The sequence below is a fragment of the Vipera ursinii genome, assembly GCF_947247035.1.
Source record: "Vipera ursinii genome assembly, chromosome: 1".
Lineage (NCBI taxonomy): Eukaryota > Metazoa > Chordata > Lepidosauria > Squamata > Viperidae > Vipera > Vipera ursinii.
Window position 1 is genome coordinate 32,544,663 of NC_139512.1, and position 23,253 is coordinate 32,567,915.

The 23,253-nt window shown below is 38.7% G+C and overlaps 1 protein-coding gene across 1 annotated transcript in view; it reads right to left on the bottom strand.

Annotated features, from left to right (window-relative positions):
- Positions 1–5,665: 5,665 nt before the first annotated feature.
- KIF26A (kinesin family member 26A) overlaps positions 5,666–23,253 on the bottom strand; it is a gene marked incomplete at both ends in the record, with an annotated part of 189,985 nt that continues 172,397 nt past the window's right edge. The window contains 7 exons of the mRNA XM_083353389.1: positions 5,666–5,844; positions 8,324–8,474; positions 9,400–9,420; positions 9,893–10,083; positions 15,950–19,259; positions 20,318–20,480; positions 21,758–21,917. Coding sequence (XP_083209515.1) covers positions 5,666–5,844; positions 8,324–8,474; positions 9,400–9,420; positions 9,893–10,083; positions 15,950–19,259; positions 20,318–20,480; positions 21,758–21,917 — 4,175 coding nt within the window. The remainder of the gene's footprint in view (positions 5,845–8,323; positions 8,475–9,399; positions 9,421–9,892; positions 10,084–15,949; positions 19,260–20,317; positions 20,481–21,757; positions 21,918–23,253) is intronic.

Below are 23,253 nucleotides of genomic sequence, written 5' to 3' on the forward strand. Positions count from 1 at the left end.
ATTGAGAGGTGGCTGTGGAGATCTTCTGCTCAGTAGTTTCCAGGAAGTAGTACTAGAAGTTCACTGACTTCCACATTAGTTAATATCAGTATTTGTAATGGAAAGACTTCACGAACTTCCATTTGCTCTATTTGTATAAGAGATCCAGAAGTTCTGTTTGGAAAATGATAATTGGTGGGGACTAAAATACAAAATAGGATAGGGATCTTTAGAAAGCACCAATATGGCCTTCCCCCATCTGAGTTTTTCATCCAGAACTGTGGAATTCATCTCCCAGCATTCTAAGCAATGGCTATGTTAGTCAGATGAGATGAATCCCACACATCCAGAGAACACTAGTTACCACAGAGGTGATCGATCTGCAATCAGCTCAGTCAGTCTGATGGAAATCATTTCCCTTCCTTGATTTCCTGCCTGAAACTTCAATGTGACTTAAAGGCCAAAAGACGATATGTAGAATTCCAATTTCCTGCCCAGCTTCTATATTGAATTTCTTTGACTGATCTGTGTGCAGGAATGAGTGAATGTGGTGAAACTACGCTTTCCCTAATTCTTTTTTAAATCATTTTTAAAAATCATTCACATATATACTGTGTAACCACATTTTTCAATCATTGGCATCAATTTATTTGGTGGATTTTAAGATTTTAAAGACAACAGCTGCATAGCTCCAGTCTCTTTGCAGGTGATTTGTGCCTGAAAAATTCTTTAAAAGAAGGGAAATAGATGGAAAGAGTATGGTATTGTTGTGTGTCACCCAAAGCTGCCTTCAGTGAGATGAGAGGCTATATAAATATGATTAATAAATGCTTCCCAATCCATTCATCATAGACCACCATTCATCTGCAACTAAAGATATTACTACAATATAAATTGAACATACCATTCCTAGGTTGCCCTTTGCAAGTCCTGAACAAAATTTCATTTCTACTATCCAGTGACAGAATCCTGCTTTCATCCCATGAAATTCTTGGATTGCATTACATTTTCCCTTCTGCTTGAGATCAGCCAATTGATCTACTTGTCTCAATTGTAGTCTTTTTTGCAACAAGAATTGATCCCTTTTAACTGATAGCTTGGTGCTTAATGATTTTGTAATTGAGGCTGTTTACCTTCTGAGTAATTGTTATTTCTTCAAATAAGTGTATGAATACGAAAGGAAAACAATTAGGATTTATAATTATAGATTGAGCTTTCTGCTAACTCCACAGAAAAGTACTGAAAATTTATACACATTTCATGCTGCAGCTGCTGTTGTTATTCTAAACTTTAGTTGATCAATTCATCTTTTCTTATATTCAAGTGCCTCATCCTTGGCATTTTACAGCACATGAATGCATTCTATTATTAAAATGTCTCTATCCTTTTGTTTTATAGGATGGAATGGATGCTAACCAATTCATGCTACAGGTAGTCCTCAACTTATGACACAAATGAGCCCCAAATTTCCATTACTAGGCAAGGCAGTTAAGTGATTTTTGTTCCATGTTACGATCTTTCTTGCCACAGTTAAGTAAATCACTGGAGGTGTTAAGTTAATAACACTATTAAGTGAATCTGGCTTCCCCATTGACTTTGCTTGTCAGGTCACAAAGGGTGATCACATGACCCTAGGACACTGCAACCATCATATACATGCCTATTACCAAGTGTCTAAATTTTTATCATTTGAGCATGGGAATGCTGCAATGGTAATCACTTTTTATGCTGTTATAACTTTGAACTGTCACTAAACAAATGGTTGTATTATTTATTTATTTATTTATTTATTTATTTATTTATTTATTTATTGATGGGATTTATATCCCGCCCTATCTCCTGAAGGACTCAGGGCGGCTCACAATAAAACATATAATAAGTACATAAATCAAGATAAAATGAAATTGAGAACATCAGTGCAATAAAAAATTAGAGAATTTAAAAATGAATTAAAAATACTAAATATAAATTAATTAAAATGCCTGTCAGTCTAGGTCAGCTTGGTGGAACAGGTGTGTTTTGAGGCCGCGGCGAAAGGATTGGAGGTTTTGGGCTATCTGAAGCTCAGGGGAGAGCTGATTCCATAGGGTTGGTGCTCCCACAGAGAAGGCCCTCCCCCTGGGGGTCGCCAGCCGACATTGCCTAGCTGACGGCACCCTGAGGAGGCCTTCTCTGTGTGAGCGTACTGGACGATGGGAATTTGTTCCCGGCAGCAGATGGTCCTGCAAGTATCCCGGACCTAAGCCATGTAGGGCTTTAAAGGTAAGTACCAGCACCTTAAATCTCACCCGGAGGGCAACTGGTAGCCAATGCAGCTCACGCAGGAGGGGTGTAATATGGGAGTATCGGGAAGCTCCCATCACAACCCGTGCAGCTGCATTCTGCACCAGCTGAAGCCTCCGAGTGGTCTTCAAGGGCAGCCCCATGTAGAGAGCATTACAGTAATCAATACGGGAGGTAACGAGTGCGTGGGTGACTGTACTGTCGGTCCAAAAAGGGGCCTGAATTCATGTTCCCTGAATTTCTATTCTTTACGGAAGAAATATGCCAACAATGGTCCGCAATGGTTCCCACATGCTCTTTTACTGCTGCTCCTTCCGATATTCCAACTTCTGATAGGTTTGGATCCAATTATGAAGGATGGATATTACTAGATTCTATCCTAGCATCCAAAAACTAACATCTGGCATTTTTAAAAAATTATACTATACATCCTCAACCACTACCACCAAAGGTTCCCCATCCTATCTTTGGACCTTATGGGTTCAAAAATCCCTGATCATTTTTGAATTCAATAGTTGAGAGGAATTTCTAAGTTCATAGTTTTCTAGTAATGTACACACACACACACACACACACATGCATTCTGCTTGAGAGACGTTCCCCGAGGATAAGCTCCAGCACAAGTCTGAAAGCATGGAAGACTAAACCTCTGGTCCTGGTGACCAACCTAGATTGCATCAATATACATACTGTATTACTTAATATAAATCACAGAGATCCTAGCTACTATGTATGTATTTTAATTAATATACAGTGAACTTTTTATTTTTACTTATTTGTACTTTGCCTTTATTATTTTTACAAATAACTCTAGGCAGCGAAGATATCCAGCATATCTTCCTCCCTCTATTTTCCCTACAACAGCAGCCTTGTGGGGTGAATTGGGCTGAGGGAGAGTGACTGACCCAAGGTCACCCAGATGGCTTTCATAGCTAAGGGGGCACTAGAACTCCCACTTTCTACCCTGGTGCTTTACACTGGTTCTTTTAAGGATGACAACTACAAGTGTCCTATTCCCTACTGCTATAGAAGAAAAGGGTACCCATTAAAATTAAGAAAACAGCAATAGACAAATCTTTTTATTCACATGGAAAAGCTGAAGCAAGCCATTGTTGTATACATTTATACAAAGGATCTGGAGGGGAAACGCAACCCCGTACATAGTAGGATGACAGAAAATATGCAGTCATTACATACGCTATCAAACTTTTTGAAAAGTTATTTTGTTTGGCAACAATTTATCAACAGTCTCCACTTGAAAGTGGTTTATTTAAAAAGAATAGAAAGAAAGGGAGAAAGAGCACAAAATTCATGCAGCATGTCTAGAAACAATCCTGAGAGTTTGCCTTCCTTAGAAAAACTGTAAAAAGATATATTTGTCTTTCAAAGTTCATAAAATGCAAATGCTATATTTATTGTTAAAACTATACAAAAATATGGACTAACTTAATAATTACCCCCCTCCCCCAAGAAAACATTATACCCCACTTCTGTGCGATTTTGGCTGTAAACAGAGGATTAGATCCAGTCTGGTCATAGGATAAGTAGATCCACTGAAATAAAAGGAAATGAATTTATTTCAGCAGATCTGCTCTTGTGACTAAGTCTGGAACAAACTCTTTTTTTCCTGCACTCAGAAGAGAGAAAAGCCACAGTGTAGTTAACAGACTTCATCAAGTTAGATTAAGGCAGGGGCTGGCAATTTTATACCCTACCATTCCTCCCCAATTCAACACGTCATTAGTCCAAGATTGAACAATGACCAGGCACCCCGGGCATGTTCAGTGGGACAGTAATTATGGCGGGAGGAGCTTTTCCAATGATAAAAAACAAGATAGATATATTGGGGTAAGAGGTTCCATGATGCCAACCCCTGGTTAAGGAATTCTAGGAAAGGGGGATAGTAATGAATGCAGTTAATCATCAGAGTTAGGGCAAAACTATATATTATACATACACATGTATAAAAGCTCTCATAGCTCTTTTCATCTAGTCAAAGAGATTAGAGGCCATTTCCAAAAGCAAAACCATGATGTGGTGCTTGACCCATATCCTACTTGGTAATTTCCTAGCTCAACACTCTTTCTAACAGCTCTACAACAATGGAGTAAAGTGTCACTGTTGAAAAATTTTCTCTCCCAAATTGGATTTGACTAGAAGTAGAAACCACTGGGTCTTTTATGGAACCATGTTTGTGCAATAACATATAGGTTGTCCTTTATTACCAAGGCTTTCATTGCCTATCTCTTATGGCAGACCTACCAACAAGTAATCTCAAGCCACTCTGGGCTTTGTAGTTTAGGAATGTTACCCATGAAATTACTTAACTGGTTAACCTATTTATTACAACTGCTGTCTGATAAAAGAAATGTTGGCCAATCAACTATTTCAGTTTTGGCTTTTTACTAATCAATTAATTCACTAATCATTTAAATGCACATAAATGAAAACAAAAAGTCTGAAGAGGAAAAAGTAATGTATCTTGTTTTTAAAAAAAACCCATGCACAGGTATTTTGCAATAAGCACCACCTAGAAACAGACATTTCTGTGTATGTAGCAGAGAGAACTGGAAATGCCACATGCCATCCTCAGCTTTTCCTTGTATTAAAAATAGGTTTAAACAAAAGTTTTAAAATCTGCTGCTCAGTTAATCAGGAGGCACCTTTTTAATCAAACTTACGGTGTTTTCATTGGCAAATGTAACCAATCAATCTATCAAACATTTCAGCCCTAATATTTGTATAGAAAAAACATGGAAAAAGTGTGTTCTGAAAAAGAGTATCAAAACTGAATACAAAGCAAGTGCTCCAAAATGTCATTATATACCTTTCCAATAGATAATGTTCATAAAAATATATCAAATCCTAAACCATGAAAAAGCAATTACAATATAATTTTTTGTTGTTGTTCTGCTACATAAACCAGCTTTTCCATGAAACAAGGAGGCAAATTCAGGTGTGAAAACATAATTATTGCTTTTGCTACAATTTTTGTTTTGTTTTTACATATAGTCATAAATTACACTATACAGTAGAAAATATTTCATAGGAATACATTTTATGATTTGTTTTGATTTGCTGGTTTCAATTATAGCAACAAATAAAAAATTAAGGAAACAAGTCACAAATGAATGGTAAAGGCACTTCACTTTTTAAACAGTTCTCAGCATATTCTTCTCCGCTTTTCTCTTTTAGAAATTATGGTAAGCTTTGTACAATTCATAGATAGTTGAGGCACCATAAAGGTTTAGAACATTCCAATTCCTTGACAGTTTCTGGTTTCCACAACATTCTTTGTCACAATAAATTCTCACGCCTCCACCTTCACTTTCCAATGCACCTATTTTTTTCTTCCTTACTTGAAGGTTTGGTTCCACTGCCTTAAATCCCTTTATAAAAGTTTTCAAATTTCCACTTCTTGTGCTCCATCCTGGATGTCATTGATTACTCCAATATCAAAGCAGGTGACTATCATGACATGCGACTTGCACAGATTCACACATTGCTCTAGTTCACTTGTCACTTGTTCTAATGCCTCCAGATAATCTTGCGATTCCTTATCAAGATCAGGATCAACCTCAACTAGTAGCATAAAAAACAAACAAAGAAGATGTTTAATATCCAAGCAAGTATCTGAAATAATAACAATCTTAAACCAACAGAATGCATTAAGAATTTCTAAGAAAGTAAAGTGGGCTCAGAATTTTCAAGAAGTCATTACAATGGATACCTGGGAAAAGATTTGGGTGAGAAATGTAAAATTTACGCAAGCTCAAAACTTAAGAGAGAACTTTTACAAAATGTTTTATAGATGGCATTTAGATCCTAAAAAATTAGCAAGTATGTATCCGAACTGCCAGCCCAAATGTTGGAGGTGTGGTAGTGAGGATGCAACGTATTTTCATATATGGTGGACCTGTAAAAAGGTTAAAGCATTTTGGATTAAAATTTGGTGGAATATGCAGAAGGTATTTAAGAAAAGGATAAAGTTTTGTCCGCAATTGTTTTTACTGGGCATTACTACTGACACTAATGTTGTGGACATTAAGTTGATGTTGAACTTAACTACGGCAGCAAGACTTTTAGTAGGGCAATATTGGAAGAAGGAAGAACTGCCGACTATAGAAGAATGGACTTTAAAAGTTTCCAACCTGGCAGAAATGGCAAAGATTTCAGCATATTTGAAAGAACAATCGCAACAGAGATATATTGTGGAGTGGAGAAGATGGATTGATTATATCCAGAATAAATATGGGACTAAAAAGTTTCACCTAGCATTTGAATAAGTATTGATGTGATATTTATCTTGCTTGTAGTTATTTTATAAGAGTTAAAGTGCGATAGATTTAATAGTTTATTGTTGTTTGCATAAGGTAGACTATGATTGTTTGTATTTTTATACCCTGTATTGAGCTCTGGGAAGTCGGGGAGGGGGGAGGGGGAAGGGAGGGGTTTTGCTTTGTTAAAAAATGTATTGTAAAACTTTTCAATAAAAAAAAGAATTTCTAAGAAAGGGGGTTCCGACAGGAGGGATCTCTTTGATCAGTTTATCCCAGGCACCTAATGAACCTAGTGGGATTCCAAAGGAACTTAGAGTTCCTGAATCTGTTGCACAGTTCAGTAAAGGTCTTAGCTACTGCTTGAAATAAGCAAGCAATGGCAGGCTTAGAACAAACTGAACTCTGTGTTATGGATCCCAGAGGGTCCCTTGATTTTTGGAACAGCTCCAGGAGAGGGCCTAGGTCCCCCCACCCCCCACCCCAAGGAAAATGAAGCAATCAAGCACAGGTAAGAGCCTGTGTTAAAATCTATACGGTGGTGATAAGGTGGCACAACATAGATGAATCTGCTCCCAATTAAAACTCTGGCTGTGTTGGTCCTATGGAAATGACTGTGCATCAGCCTTGCTGAGTTCTGCCATCTGTTAGTTAGATCCATGTCTTTCCTGCTGATTCAAGGTCCTCAAGGAGGTGATATGTACTTGGGTCCAGAAAGTGGTAAATTATTCTTTACAGCAGCAGTCCCCAACCTTTCCACCTCCACTAGGTGGTAGTGGGGGAAGGGGATGGTTTCACGTATATGCCTGCCACTTGTACAAATGGAGCTTCGCATGCTCAGCTGCTGCTTGCCCAGCCCAGTTCCCAATGGTATTGGTCCATGGACCAGTCTTCAAGCTTCCTTTTGTGGAAAGGTTGCTGAGAATGTGGAAGGCCCATATATTCAAAGGTCTGTGGAAGCAGCAGATTCTCTGGACCCATTATAGCAGAGATACTGATGGCCTTGACCCTGTTGATCCTTCAGAAAACCACTGAAGGCCTGGCATGGATCTGGGGTATTAATGGAGCCAGCATGGTATAATTGAAGGATGCAAGTCTTATTTAAGGCTCAATGTTATTTCAAATGCTTTTTTATATTGTGGTTTTAATTTTTGTTCACTATCCAGAGTTCTTTACATACATACATACATATCTTCCCTTAGTCTTGAATGAGTTGATCACTAGTCTCCCTTTTCCACAAACCTGACTGAACTGCAGCATAAAATTGAGATGTGATTTTTATCCATAGTGGCCCTGCCCACAATGTTAACAATTTAATTTTACTACTCAAGTAATGAAAAGAGGAAATAATCAGAGGGCTTGATGGTACACTAAATATAAACTTGTCAATAAAAGATGTTTTACCTGAATCAAAAGTGATATTTTTGTTAACCTCTTTAACTTTTTGGATTTTATCTTTTAAATTTTCTTGAATTCAAATCTAAAATAAATACATTAATAAATGTAATTCATTTAAATGTTTTAATTTAGTTTTTGTTAACTTTGCTCTGCCACCATATTTTAAAAGAGCTCTATATTTTAAAAGTGAATTAACATAAAGCTAGGACAGAAAGAATACAAGGATGAATTATGAAAAGGGATCAAGGCAGTTAATATCTATCCCTACAGCTCTTCAACAATTCTGGATCAAAACACTGCATTAAAATATTTAGGTTGTACCACCATTCTTCATAATTTTGTGTCAAATCAAACATTTTAGCTATTAGCACTAAATAAATACTTACATTCTCCTTTCCACTTGCTTGGATCCAACATCAGCCTGCATTTTGTTTCTTCCAACTCCTCTTTCAATAACTCATGCTTTGCTTTCATTTCCCTAATCCGTTGGTGGCGTCTCTCTAGGATTTTCAGTTTTGTATTAAAATATATCAAGCCCTTTAGGGGACAAAAATTACTCATCTGTAACTCTTTGTTGGTCATCTGCTTGCTTTTCCCAATTTCCCAGAAGCCCACAGTCCACACCATTCAATTTCAACTATTGCTTGTTGCAGCCTCAACAAGCAATATTAAACATTAGCTGAGTTTTCTCCCATCCTATCTTGGCTGAAAGTGAACTTTCATGGATGCTAATCTAATAAAGGCAACCTTCTACAAGCACTTAGGGCATTTATTGCCATTCTGAGTTAATGTGCTCCTTTACAATACTCTTAAATTACAACCATATGTACAGAAATTATTTTTTTCCCCTGTGAAATGAGGAAATATAATTCCATTAGAAAAAAATAAAATCTCAAAATCTCAACCCTATATGCAGATGGGATGCTTAATCATTCCCCATCTGGTTTACTCCATAACCCATGCTCCAGTTGTCTTACTTCATTTTCATCATAGTTTGAAAGTGGATTGGTAAAGGGCTTGCAGAGTAAAAGTAGAGGAGAGAAAACAAAGTCTCCACTTCCATTTTATTTGTCTGATGTTTAAGCTCTCAGGACAACAAAAATAAACTATATGTAAAGCTAAAATAATGGTGCTAATAAAATTCAAATATATTCAAAATTTTAAAAAGCAGCAAAACACAATTTACAATAATGGATACTAAAACAATAGAAACAATGTATAATAAAAGATTTTAAGATTAATTGTGGAGTTATCAATTAACATAAAATGTATTCATGTAGCCTTTGGGTGAGAAGTTATTTTACAAACTCCCCAACTCACTTAGGATCCCCTCCATTGGCCTGAGGGTTCTGCATTGAAACCATCCCCAATTGTGTGCACAATACAACTAATTGAAAATTTTATGTTTGCCACAGAATAACTAGCTCTGAAGAGATAAGTAAGATGGAAATACATGACTTACCTTTTCAACATCCTGGAAAGGCTGTTGTAAATGAAATAAAAGAAGCAGTTATTTTAAACAGGTAGCAGACTAATGATTGTAATTCCTGTTACCTATCAGAATTAACTGGATTGTTTTGCCAATTACAAATAAATTAAACTCACAGCATCTTGAACTTAACAGAATACTAAATGATATGTTGTGCCATTTACATAAAGAGTTAATGACCCTTTAGTGAAAGGAGACCCATAAAGTTTCATCAGGAAGGCAATTATTATAAAGCCTACTCATAATGTATTAATTGATATTCTCCACTCATTCCATCAACAACATTAAACACAATTAATGGTAGACCAAATTATTTTCGATGGGCAAGATACCCCAATGTATGAACTATTTAAAAATGGCTTACGATGTTGATTTAATTACTAACTGTTCTTCCACTTGTGTACTAGATTTTAAGCAATAATTGTGAAATTTATACTGTCCACTTTGCTGTAAAATGTATCCTGACCTCACTTTCCTCTTGTCGATGTCGCTGTAATCGTTCCACATCATCAATCTCATAAACTTTTATTTCAAACGGCTCTTTCAAAGTCCCCGGTAAAGGGGGAAGATCAACCCACTGGCCAGCAACATTCTGTTTTCTGCTCAGAGATGTAGAATCAGGCAGAGGAGCTGGGATCAGTCGACGGCGCTGGAAGCCTTAAAAAAAAAAAGGTGTCTTCATACCTTTGTCTCCTAAAAAATCCATGAACATTCTAAGCCAGACAATACGTATAATATAGGTAGCCATAGACATTTTGCTACAATAATAATTACATTTTGTGTCTAGTGAAATTCTGTCACAGGGCAGTGTAACCAAGAAGCATAATTGTAGCTGAGGCTAAACAGTTCTCACTGGAATTTTATGCCTACGAATATCAGTTGATCCAAACACCTTTCTTTTCTCTCCTTAATTTTGTGATGCCTTAACATACAAAGTTCTAGGAGTTTCCATATCAAAATGATTGACAATCTAAGTAAACCAATAGGATTGTGACATCATAATAAGCTAAATGATGTGGTTGTAAAGCAAAAAAAAGTCAGCCATAAAGTGAAAAATCATGTGACCAAACTGACTTACAACTGCAGTCCTGATTACCATTATTAAAGGACTATTCAGGTTGTTAAGCAAAGATCTCACTCAACCATGATTTCCAACATCCAACTGGTTTCCCCATTGAATTTGCTTGTGGGAAGCTGGCAGGGAAGGTAAGCAATCACGATCACATGACTGCAGGGAAACTGCAATAGACAGAACTTTGAGGCCCTATCCTAAGACCACTTCATTCAACCTTTGAACTGAACAAACGGTCATAAATCAAGGTCTATCTATAGTCCATATGGCTCACAAAAAAACAAATCCAAACACTAATATTCAACTGTATTAGGTTCTGGCCTCGCTCCACTCCAGCACTTTTTGGAAGTTAGATTTTCAAGGCCTTTGAAACAGCTAACAGAATGAGGCCTTGCCATATCTCAATGGGAAGAGTTCCACAGGGTCAGAGCTGCTACAGAAAAGATGTGCTTTCTAGGTGCTATTTAAGGCAAGAGAACTAGAGCAGGGCTTTTCAACCAGTGGTACGGGTACCACCTGTGGTACATTGGCACCTGGCAGGTGGTACGTGACCATCCTAGGAAAGTAGTAGCGGGGAAGGTGAATGAGCTGAACCGGTGGCAGCACCGCACAAACCTGAGTGAGAGATGGCTGGAGCTGCAGGTCTGTCAGGGCTCAGTGGAAGTGCCAGGATCAGCGCTTCTTTGGGGCTGTCAGGGCTCAGTGGAAGCACCAGGATCAGTGCCAGGCCCCAGCTGGAGCTTGGCGTTGATTCCAGTGATTCTGCTGAGCCCAGAAAAAGCACCGATCAGCTGGAATATTGCAGCATCTCCAGGGTCTTGTGATTTACATTCAGATGCTTGGCAACTGATACATATTTATGATGGTCACAGTGTCCCAGGGTCATGTGAAGTGATCAAAAGCTGCTGCAACCACCCAGCAGAGGGGGGGAATAAAAACCAAACACCCCCCACCCCACCTCTGCTGCCAATCCTCAACAGAAATGTTCACAACAGTGAAAACCTCAGACAGGAGGAAGAGCGCTGCCGGGTGGACAGGCAGGTGTCTTGCTCGGCTGTGGCTTGGGGGGGGGCACTTTTTTCAGTGCCATTGTAACTTCAAACAGTCACTAAGCGAACTGTTGTAAGTCGAGAACTACCTGTATATCACTTTTTTCTCTCTTTTTTCTGGTCATCAAGATTTGACACCTTGCTAGGCGACTGGTGGTACTCGGATATTGCCATATCCTAAAAGTGGTACAATGGGTGAAAAGGTTGAAAAGCCCTGACCTAGAGCATATATACACACCCTATTAAAACTGGTGAAAGTGACAGACATACTCCAGAAGAGGCAGTGCCACAAATAACCTGGCTTAATGCCATCCAGGGTTTTAAATGTGATAACAAGCATCTTGAATTGCAGAAAAAAACTGAAAGCCATTAAAAATCACACGGCTGTGATAAAATATGGGCAAACCATAGAATGCCCACAATTGCATGTAGTGCTATATTCTGGGCCTCTTAAAATTTCTGGATGGTCCCCAAGAGCAGGCCAATATAGAGGACATTGCAGTAATCCAACTGGGAAGTATCAGAGCATGAGTGACTGAGCAAGGCCTCCTGGTCCAGGAATGAGCACACAAGACAAATATGCATGAAGGCCTCCATGGCCATGGCTGTTACTTGCTCCTTCAGCAGGAACTGTGAGCTTAAGGAGAACCCAAAGTTCCATGTAAGCTCCATTTGGGAGAGTGCCTCCCTGGCCAGGGTCAAAGATGACATCTCACCAAAACCAGGACACTAAAAATTCAGAGCCACTCCATCTTACTACGGTTGAGTCAGAGTTATCACCTCCCCATCTGAATCCTTGCAACCTCCAGGCCAACACCAGGACAGCACTGCTTGGTTGGCCAGAGGTAGAGATGTCTAGATAGATATGCTGATAATGCCACTAGATGACCTTTGCCAGAGGTTTCATGTAGATATAGCAAAAGAGGGCAAGAGATTGAAAACCTGAGACTCCCCATATTGCAGGGTGCTAGAACTCAATCTCTCCCTGCCACCAACACCAACTAAAAGTAGTCACAGAGGAAGGGGGATGTCCACTATAAACAGCCCACTTCCAGAGCTGGTCCAGAAGACATCCAGAAGGCTAGTGTGTTGAACAGATCTAGTAGGGCTAGGATAGATGCATCACACACACCCATCCCAAGGCCTTATCCATAAGCATGACCAATGCTGTCTCAAAGCTAAGCCTTGAGTTAAAACGAGCCAAATGCATTTAATTAAGGGCCATCTGAAGCTGAGCACCTCCCCTAAAAGGGGAAAGTTAGAGACTGTGCAGTTAGGTCCAAAGATGACTCTTAAGAAGGGGACATACCGTTGCATCCCTCAAGGCAGTTGGCACCACTCCACCCACAATGAGTTATTAATCACCACTGAGCCAACCACATGCCACGTCTGACATGGCTTATCCAACTTGGAGGGACACAGATCCAGAACACATCTGCCAGAATTTAAAGCCCTGTCCACTTTCTTGGGAGTGATCAGCTTAAACTCATCTGAACAACAAGCTAAGCTTCTTGGGCACATTGAGAAAATGGATGAATTCAGTAATCAAGTTAAGTTCATTGCATAAACACAATTTTGAGTCTTTATAACACTCTTTAGTACTCTTTAGTGATCACTCATTGGTGACGGTTCAAAGCTTTGACTTCTCTGAACAAGGAGATATACAGCCAGTTTTCAAAACTGCAACCATTCCAGCATCCCCATGGTCACATGATTGCAATTCAGGCATTACTTGGCATCAGCATGCAATTATGGCTGTCACAGGGTCCTATGGTCACGTGATTGCCATTTGCAACCTTTACTGTTGGCTCCTGAGAAGCAAAGCAACTGAGAAGTCAGCAGGAAGTCACAAGATGCAGTCACATGACAACATGCTTAACAACTGTTCACAGGTCACTGAACAATTGCAGCCGGAACTGCTGTCATAAATCAGCAGAGTCATGATTTTTTGCTTTATGACCATTTATGCAATGATTTATCCTAAGGCTATGCTAACTTCAAATAAATATGCATATTTATATACAATTGTACTAATTTACCTGGAATTAGGCCCAACTGAATTCAGACATACTTCTCAATAGGCATATACAATTAGTTTTCTTTCTTCCAAAATCTAGAACATTTGACTAAATTAGGAGTGGCAAAGCACTAAACACTCCTCAAAAGATAAACTGTAATTTATCAGCAGAGGACTATTCCAATTGAGAAAATAACTGTTTGTCATTTTAAAAAGAAATGTCTTATAAAGCATTTCCTGGGGCAACACCAAATACAAATCCATCAGCCATAATACCTTCTCAATATGTGGGCAACTTTACACAGCTGTTAATATTGATTTGCAGGGGAGACTTGGGAATCTGATGTGCTATGAAAAGAGAACAGCAGCTGCAAAGGCTGAAATGGACCTATTTAAAGCAATAGGTCACACAGTAAAATAAACTGGTTACAACTAGGAAGTACAACATAATCACATATTTGTATGTGCATGCATCCTAGATCTGCGAGGAAATGGTACCCAAATATCATCTATGGCTTTTAAATTGGGACTGTATCCTTAATAGATAAGTAGTCACAGCAATGCATTTTAACATTCTCCTACCATGAATGGTAGATTTCAAACTTACATTTAAAAAGTGGTATTTTCCCTCTGACATTTGTGACAATAGTTTAACAATATTCACAGGGTTCTTTGTTTGATATAGTCCCAGTTTTGTTTATTTCTCCCAGGATTAATGCAACATCCATTAGGGTAAAAAGATGTCACATTGGCAAATGGATATTCCATGCCATCTTGATGGAGAATTCTATGCAGTGCTAAGACTGAGACTTCAGTAGGTTGGGAAAATTTTAAAAGGTCTAGCTGCTGAAGAAAAGTCTTGCTGCTGAACAAATCTGGGAAATCCACTCTTACTTAGGTCTTGCCTAAAGAAGGGAAGCTATGCTACTATGGACTCTTCTTTTTCCTAAAGTTTAGGAAACTAAACTAAATTATTCCCAGTAGCTAATACTGCCAGTTGTTTCACTCCTTTCCTCCTAGCACTTTCTTTTCTCAAGTGGTTTTTTTTTTCCTCCAGTGTGGGATAAGCACCATCAAACTAGAGAAATCCATTTTTCTAAAGTTGAAAAACATAATAGTAAAGTCTTCAGTGAAAAGACGTTTTTCTGGAACTCTTATGCTGGTGAATCTCCAATTTATTTCTAATCTTTAGGTTTGATCCTTAGTAGATTATTAGTTCCATTAATCCAGGAGTGTCAAACTGCCAGCCCATGGGCTGGTTTTAGCATATCGAAGCCACACCCACCCCATTGCTGGCAATGCAAAAAGAGTTGTGATATGTCGTGACATATCACGTGACGTGGCAAGTTTGACACCTGTGCATTAATCAGACATTTTAGTGCACTATTTCCAAATTCCTATATTTTCATTTAGGAACCTACCAATCAAAGATTTGTATGAATATCTGCTAGAATTATACAACGCCACTTTCAAGTAACATCTTTTCAAAACCTGGGTGAGACTCTTTTTCCTTTCTGTGGGTCAAATTATTTATGGTGATAATCTGGTAAGCCATGATAGCAGTAGGCTCAGTTGAGCTAAATATAGATTAGAAACAAAGCCACCCATGCCACACTCAACACATCCATTCACAATCCTTTTTATTTCCATACATCAACATGCCCTTATTCATATCCATCACCGCCCAGGCATTGTGTCTGTGTGTGTATAAACACATACAAAGACACACACATCTGTCCATCCTGCTTCATACTCTGTTCATTTGCAGCTATTCAGATGGATCTAACATCAGATAATAGATGGGAGCTGTTATAACATTAGACAATATCTATTTTAAAGTAACTGCCTGCTCTTTTTCATGGATGTTTCCCCAAAAGTGTTAGAATAAAGAATTACATGGGATAGGTTGAGAAATTGGATTCTTTTTATCTTTTCTTCAAGGAAACATAAGCTGCCCTTGAAAACTTCAACTTTTCCCATGTAATTTGTATGAAACAGAATAAAATCTGCTAGCATCCCCATGGAGCAGCAGTCACACCTGTCCCTTAATAAAACAACTGGTTCCAAATAGCCATTACTAGTTAACATGTATTTAGGGAGTTCAGTGCCAGAATTTATTAATCAAAAATGTAGCATTGAGGATCTGCCTCTTTCATTAAGCCATGAAGATTGATCATTTGCCTCTTAGGCTGAAGCTCAGGTGCTACTTACAAATTAAAAATCTGTCAGGTCTGAACATGCTTACAGTTTCAAGGACTACTACGATGGCGTTTACTCAGATACCTCACTTGCTAATCGGTAGGCTTAAGGCTTTGACAGACCTGCTACAGACACAAATCAATAGAAATTCTTATACCAGGTTTTTTGCAGTTATTGTGTTTTTACCTGCTGATCTTTTCTTTGGGGATTTCAAACTTCTCATGCGACTTGGTGAAGACATCCCACTTTCGCTCATAGAATCATGTGCTGAAGAAGCACTGCCAGTGGCTTCGCTGTCACGGATCATGCTTTCATAGCCACTGCTGCCACCACTATGATAAAAAAGAGCTGTCCTGCCCATTGCAGGTGGTAGTTCCCCACTCAAGACACTGCTGTTATCACTCCCATGTCCACTGCTGTAGCGCTGAGGTCTTCTTGGCGCAGTTATCTTACTGTATGGAGATGGAAGCACCTGGATCTGTGACTTTTCATCACTTAAATTAATTCCACTGTCATTGCCACTATCAGAGTCTGTAGAACCCCGGAAATGGCTTGTCTTGCCTGAGCTTCCTGACACTAGCTCATTAACACGGCTATTGGCTGCCCTAATGGCCTGCTTAGTTCCCATAATTGTTCCTCGACCAGGTTTATTGTTTGTACCTTGTGAGGACTTTGTAGTTGGTTTCCCACTCAAAGGAATGCTAGAGTTCTTCCCAGAGGACTGAGCTAATGACTTCACAGAGTTGCTCAAAGATTTAGATCCACTGGCTGAAAGGCTACGACTCTTATTCCCACTAACCACAGTTTTCTGGCTGGTAGCACTTTTCATCTGACTATTTTTGCAAGATACAGACATGGCACACAATGGAGGAGAGGTCAGGCCAGAGGTATCAGGAGGAACTCCCAGTCTTGGGACTAGCCGGCCATTTCTGCCATTGCTAAGGTTGCCACCACCATTTTCCTTATTCAGACTAGCTTTTGCTCCCACGGATATCAAGCTATCACATCTTTCAAGGGATGTGTGGCTCCCATAACGATGGACAGCTTCACTTTTTGATGCCTTGGCCTTTAAACTTGAAGTTGCTTTTGGCAAAGAATGCTCTCCTCTGAGGCTATATTTGCTACTGGCACTTTCAGTAGTACATAACCCAGTTCTTAGTCGTGAATCAATCTCATCCTCATGTTTTACTGCAGCAGCCCTATTAGCTTCTAATCCTACAGCTTTGGCCCCTCCATTTTTTTGCTCAAGGCTGGACTTACGAACAGGAGGTGCTGGAGGTATTATGCCATTTGGCCTAGGTAACATACTCATCTTTTGCTGCATATTCTTCTTTTTCAGGCTCCCAATGGCAAAAGCAGCTTCAGAATTCCCTCTGTGCATACTTTCTGTAAAAGCACCACTGCTATGTGACACTGGAACTACTCCCAATGTGGTGGCACCTCTTTTAAGCTGTGGAATTTTAGGGAAAGCTTCAGATTTTTTAGCAACTCCACTAGAAGACTTGCAGCTCATTTCACAACCATCTACCACCCTTTGTGAACAGGCAAGTAATGTCTGGGATTTCAAAGCTTTAGTTGTGTTACTAAATTGTTGGGTAGATCTTGGTGACTGTTTATGGATACTAAATGCCTGAGAATTTGAAGGTAACAGATCTGTGGTATTGGCTTCCAGATGATCTTCTGTGCGAATCAACCAGGGATCTTCAAACATCACATGTGGCTTTTGCAATTCTTTATCACAGTGAGTATTATTATGAGTCAGAGATGAGGTAGCTTTTGTTCTTCGGGGAAGACTGGAGTGTATAGTTTCAATCACTGGAGTGTTTTGAGAATTAGAAAGCTTAACTTTTGTGGTCTGATCCGTGATGCAAAGAGAACTTCCAATCTGACACACTTTGGTTAAGTCATAGTTTTGAAGGCTTCTGTTGACTCCTGAGGCTGTTTTGCTTGAATTCATGCTCTCACTCTCCATTTCTGAAAAGTAAAAGCCACTATCATTCAAGGTAGTTTTCAAGGGAACAGAGACATTAGGAGAACCCAAACTTAAAGGTTCCTTAGACTTGTTACAGCCATAAGAGGGTTGCATAAGAAAACCATCACTGGAATGGGCTCCATCACTTCCAATTGTACAGATACTGACTTCACTTAGCCATGAGCTGATCGAGGAACATCTGCTGCTACTGGTGAAGGGTTCTTCAGAAAAGGGTACAACAATATCAATGTTGACACCTGTTGTACTCGCCTGAGAGGTATAAGCATCAAACTCATCATTTATACTGCTGATGATACTAACTGGCCTAGAACCAGAGGCAAGAGCCTGAAGAGAACAGTCACTATTAAAGCTGATGATGCTAGAGGGTCTTCCATTGTCCATAATACCACTGATAGATAACTCCTCAACCACTGTAAAGACAAGTTCATCTTCACCATTGAGTTCCACAGGCTTCTGCAAAGTCACTGTTGTTGTCAATATATCCCTGTCAAAGCACGCGCCTCGGAAAGATGATCGAAATCTATGTACTTCGATACCATCTGCCTGCTGTTCCGTGTCGTTAGTTAGGGTGTTATGTTCAGTTTCACTAGCCACTTGTTTACTCATTCCTACAGGTGGGGTCCTGATGGAATTGTTGTGATCCACATTTAGATATGCTTGTTTGCTTGTCACTAGACATTCCTGCTGCTGAGGTGGAGGAGGAGCAGGGCTGGGCAATGGTCTCCTCATATATGAAGCTTTTTCTTTCACAACCATTTCATCATCAGCTTGACTTGATTCATGAGTCTTAAGAGAATTACTTGCTGATAATTGACAGGAATCAGCCACTACTTCATTATCCCCATTGAAATCTACTCTCTTGCTTTCAGGTTTTGTCTGCAATTTGGCATGTTCTGTTTTTAAAGGAGATACCTTCTTTTCAGGGCAAGTGATGTTGTGCTGGAAATAAATGTTATGTCCCCTTTTTGGAGTTCCTGTTTCTTGTGAAAATGTTTTTTTTAAGCCTCCAAGAGGAGAAGATGGTTTGGATTTAGACTGCCCATTTTCTGTAGGCATGGGTACTGTACTATTGGAAGCTATAGCAGTAATCTCTCCACCAGGAAACTTGACAGGTTCCTCACTTCCATCGATACACTCCAATCTTTCCTGCAATTCTGCAAAGGTGTTACACTTAAAGTGATCTTTGTCAGAGCTTTTCGGAAGACCACAATTGTCCTTGCTTCTTTTTTTGTTCAAAGAAGGGATTATGGGAACAAACTCCGGAGGGCCTTCATTATCTGTCAGCTCTCTGTCTGACAAAGCAGTACCATTGGAACCTACATAGATAACAGTGTCACAGGACTGCTCACTGCTTGAGGAATAATCATGTTCACTAGAAAGATTCAATACAGGAATATCAGGATCAAGAGCTATAGTCCTTGGATGAAATGGTCTCAGATGAGGAGGTCTTCGCACGTGGCCTTCTTCACATGAACTTTCTCCTCCAGATGAGCTGGATGCATACTGCTGATTATAAAAACATAAATAACACAGAAGGATTTTTAATATTAAATGTGTTCAAATTAGGAGTCACTTTTTTCATGTCCTACAGAATAATTTTTGGTATCTATTGGAATCATTCCAATGAAAGGCACTTATGAGACATTTTTAATGATAACCTGCAGTTTTCAAAAGGCAAAAAAGAATGATGTGGCAATTAAGCATCACAATCACCATGAAGAACATTGATTGAATGGCCAAGTATACAATATTTTGCATTGGGTGAAAGGTTTTCATATAGCACGTTTGCTTTAATGCTTACTGAATCTTGGTTTCAGCCCACATTTCACAATATGACTATGTTGTCATATGAGCAGTAATATCTGAAGCCTAACTACCTCTGGTCGATATGCAATTCATTCCAGCAGTGAAAGACTATGAATAGGTTCAGACTACAGGAAGGCCTCATTTACCAATCACAACTGGAAACAGGATCGCTAAGCAATGCAGTCATAAAGTGAAATGTCATTTGACTTATAACATCAGTTCTGATTGCCATTAAATGAACAACTTCTTGCTGGCTTTCCCATTGAATTTGTTGGAAGCCAGACATGAATGTCACAAATGGGGGTCATATGACCACGGGATGCTGTGACTGTTGTAAATACTATTGGTTGCTAAGCGATCAAATCACAATCACATCACTGCAGGGACACTGTGACAGCCACAACATTGAGGGCAGGTTGCAAGTCTCCTTTTTCAATGCTTTCGTAGCATAGAATGGTCCCTGAGCAAGAAGTTGATAAGCAAGGAAAACCTGTTTGTGCAAACCAAGCCATTAATATTGGATTTCAGAAATCATATATATTTGAATATTTATTAATACCTTAAATTACAATTTGAGCTGCATCATAATGATGATAATGACTTTGGTAATACTTCAGGCAAATATTATCTCTAATACATCCCAAGGTCAAAAGCTAGCAAGACAAATTAACAGTAAAGGAATACTACAATATTGTGATGAAAATTAACAAAATTCTTTCCAGATTGTAAAATATTTATTTGCTGTGCACACCAACCTTGGATTTCTTCTTCCTCATCCTGTGGATACGAGAGGCAAGTTGAAGTGTCATGAGACTTTCTGCATAACTTCCCGGGGAATCTGATATGTGGGCTAGCATGGTTGTTCTGCAGTTGATATTCCCAAGTGATTCTCTTAGCAGCATTGTCAGTTTGTTATCCCTATGAAGCATGCAGAGGTATAAACAATGGTTTGAAATATTTCCATTTCTTGCTATTATTTCTCAGTGATCACAACAAATTAATGATATATATATATATATATATATATATATATATATATATATATATATATATATATATATATATATATATATATATATATATATATATATATTTGTTTTCTGAGGTTTTCGCGGGTGCCTGTATGTGGATCCTTGGTTTTTCGGGTTTTTCCCCGCGTAGAACTAAAGGTGTAGGCGCAATGTTTCGACAAAATCCCATCCGTCATCATCAGGCTAGTGGTTTCTGCTTCCTTCTTCTGGGAGAAGTATGTGGCTGTTTGTTTTTCTTTTTTAAACTGCCAGAGGGGGTGTGTTCCGTGAGTGGAAGTGTGCTGATTGGGTGGGGATTATGTGTGTTCTGATTGGGTGGGAGTGTGTTTTGAATGGTGGGGGTGTTCTGATTGGGTGGGGGTGTGTTTTGAATCAGAACACCCCCACCATTCAAAACACACTCCCACCCAATCAGAACACACATAATCCCCACCCAATCAGCACACTTCCACTCACGGAACACACCCCCTCTGGCAGTTTAAAAAAGAAAAACAAACAGCCACATACTTCTCCCAGAAGAAGGAAGCAGAAACCACTAGCCTGATGATGACGGATGGGATTTCGTCTTCCAGCTAATATAAGAGAGAAGGAACCCGTGGCTCAGGAGGTTAAAACACTGCCTGATATATATAATCAGCCCGGGTTCGAATCTCAGATAAAGGGTATGACTAACTGATGAGAACATAAATAGTTCGAAATGATCATCTTAGCCTCCCCAATTCTTTATTAGCAATTTGAATAATTTGCATATATATATATATATATATATATATATATATATATATATATATATATATATATATATATATATATATATATATATCAGGTTCAAATGAAATTTTGTGATTAAAAAAAAAAGGATCAGGCAATCCAATCAGCTTGAGCTTTATTTTAGACTATTATCATTGCCCTAAGAAAAAAGGAGAATTCTGCGCATTAGCCTTCTGATTTTTTTCAAAGTAATCAATTTTTTTCCTAATCATCTGATGAAAACAGTTACATGTCTCTTACTCAGACAGAGCTGAATCATTCTGGGGTGTTCACAGGAGAAAAAGGAAGTAAAAATTGTAATGCATCATTTCCCAGTCATTATATGACATAGCTACAAGTTAAATGCTAAGACTCTGAAAGACATGACTCTGTTACACACAGCAATTCACTTACTTGTATGGCACATGTTTGGCACCATTAATTAAGGCCAGAATGACACTGCCCAATGCAGACAGAGAGAGGGAGAAGGAACTTCCTCCATCTCGACTTTTGCTTAGCACTTTTTCACAGCTTCCCAGGTCAATGAGATGTAAACGACTGCGTCCACCTGACACTGAAAAGCCATAGGAACACAGATATATACTAATTCAAGTCTGTTAGGATAATCAAAAATAAAATGGAAGGAAATAAAATTCTGATGGAAATAGAAGATAAGCACTATTGCCTCTTAAATGACTGCATGATGGACAAAATCAAGCAAACCAATAATAATGTTCAACAATTTACTAAGAATCCTTTGAAACTCTTATTAATTTGTGAACTAATAGTTGCTTAGTTCTGGCCATGTTTTAGAATCAAAAAGATGTGAACAAAATATTATGTGTATGTCTATATTTAAACAAGTTAACATATATACTGTATGGTTGACAGTAGGAGTTTTAAAACCAAACTAATGAAATCAATACATTGGGAAAGCATTTCTTGAATTCAAATGTTATTTTTAACTGTGCAGACCTCATCACTGAACTTAATATTTTAACATTTCCATTTATAGGCAAGAAGCAATAATCAACTTGAGATGACATAGCAACAACAAACCTTGCAATGGACATTGATAAAACTGGGTAACATTTCCTAAAAATTCAGGTCTGGGAGAAGTAACTACAGGAAATCTTTGACTTACAACTATCTGTTTAGTTACCATTCCAAGTTATGTGATCAAGTGATCAAAATTCGGGTACTTGGCAATTGGCATCTATTTCTGACAGCTTCACTGTCCTGGGGTCATGTAACCATCATTTGTAACTTTCCCAGCTGGCTTCCGAGAAGCAAAGTCAATGGGAGAAGCTGGATTCACTTAACCACTGTGTGATTCACTTAACTGCAGTGACTCACTTAACAACTGTGGCAAAAAGGTCATCAAATAGGGCAAAAGTCATTAACAACTGCCTTGCTTAGCAACAGAAATGTTGGACTCAATTGCAATCGTAAGACAAGGACTACCTGTATCCGTTAGCTTCCCACAGCTATCAACATCTAGCAAACATCTTGTGCAGAAATATCTCTCCACTTGTGTAAGAGGCACACATTTCTAGTTATATTTTAAATCCCAATGGGTTAGCAGCTGGACTTTTTAATAGACATGCATATTCCAATTCACACAGCTTTCTATCTAGTTGCCCACTGACATGGCACAGTAGCTACGATGGTAGTTAAAATGGTAGCAAAAGAACCAGAAAGATCCTGATTTCAACTTCGTACTCAGACATGAAGCTCCTTAAGGAAATGTACACTATTTATTAGCTTTATTTTATTACACCATTTATTAGACTATTTATCAGCCTAACCTACTGCAAGAATTTTTTTTGAAAACAGGATTGGGAGAGGGAGCCTATATGTGGACCTGAACTTTTGGAGCGAAAGGTAAAATATTGGATACTAGGTTTTCA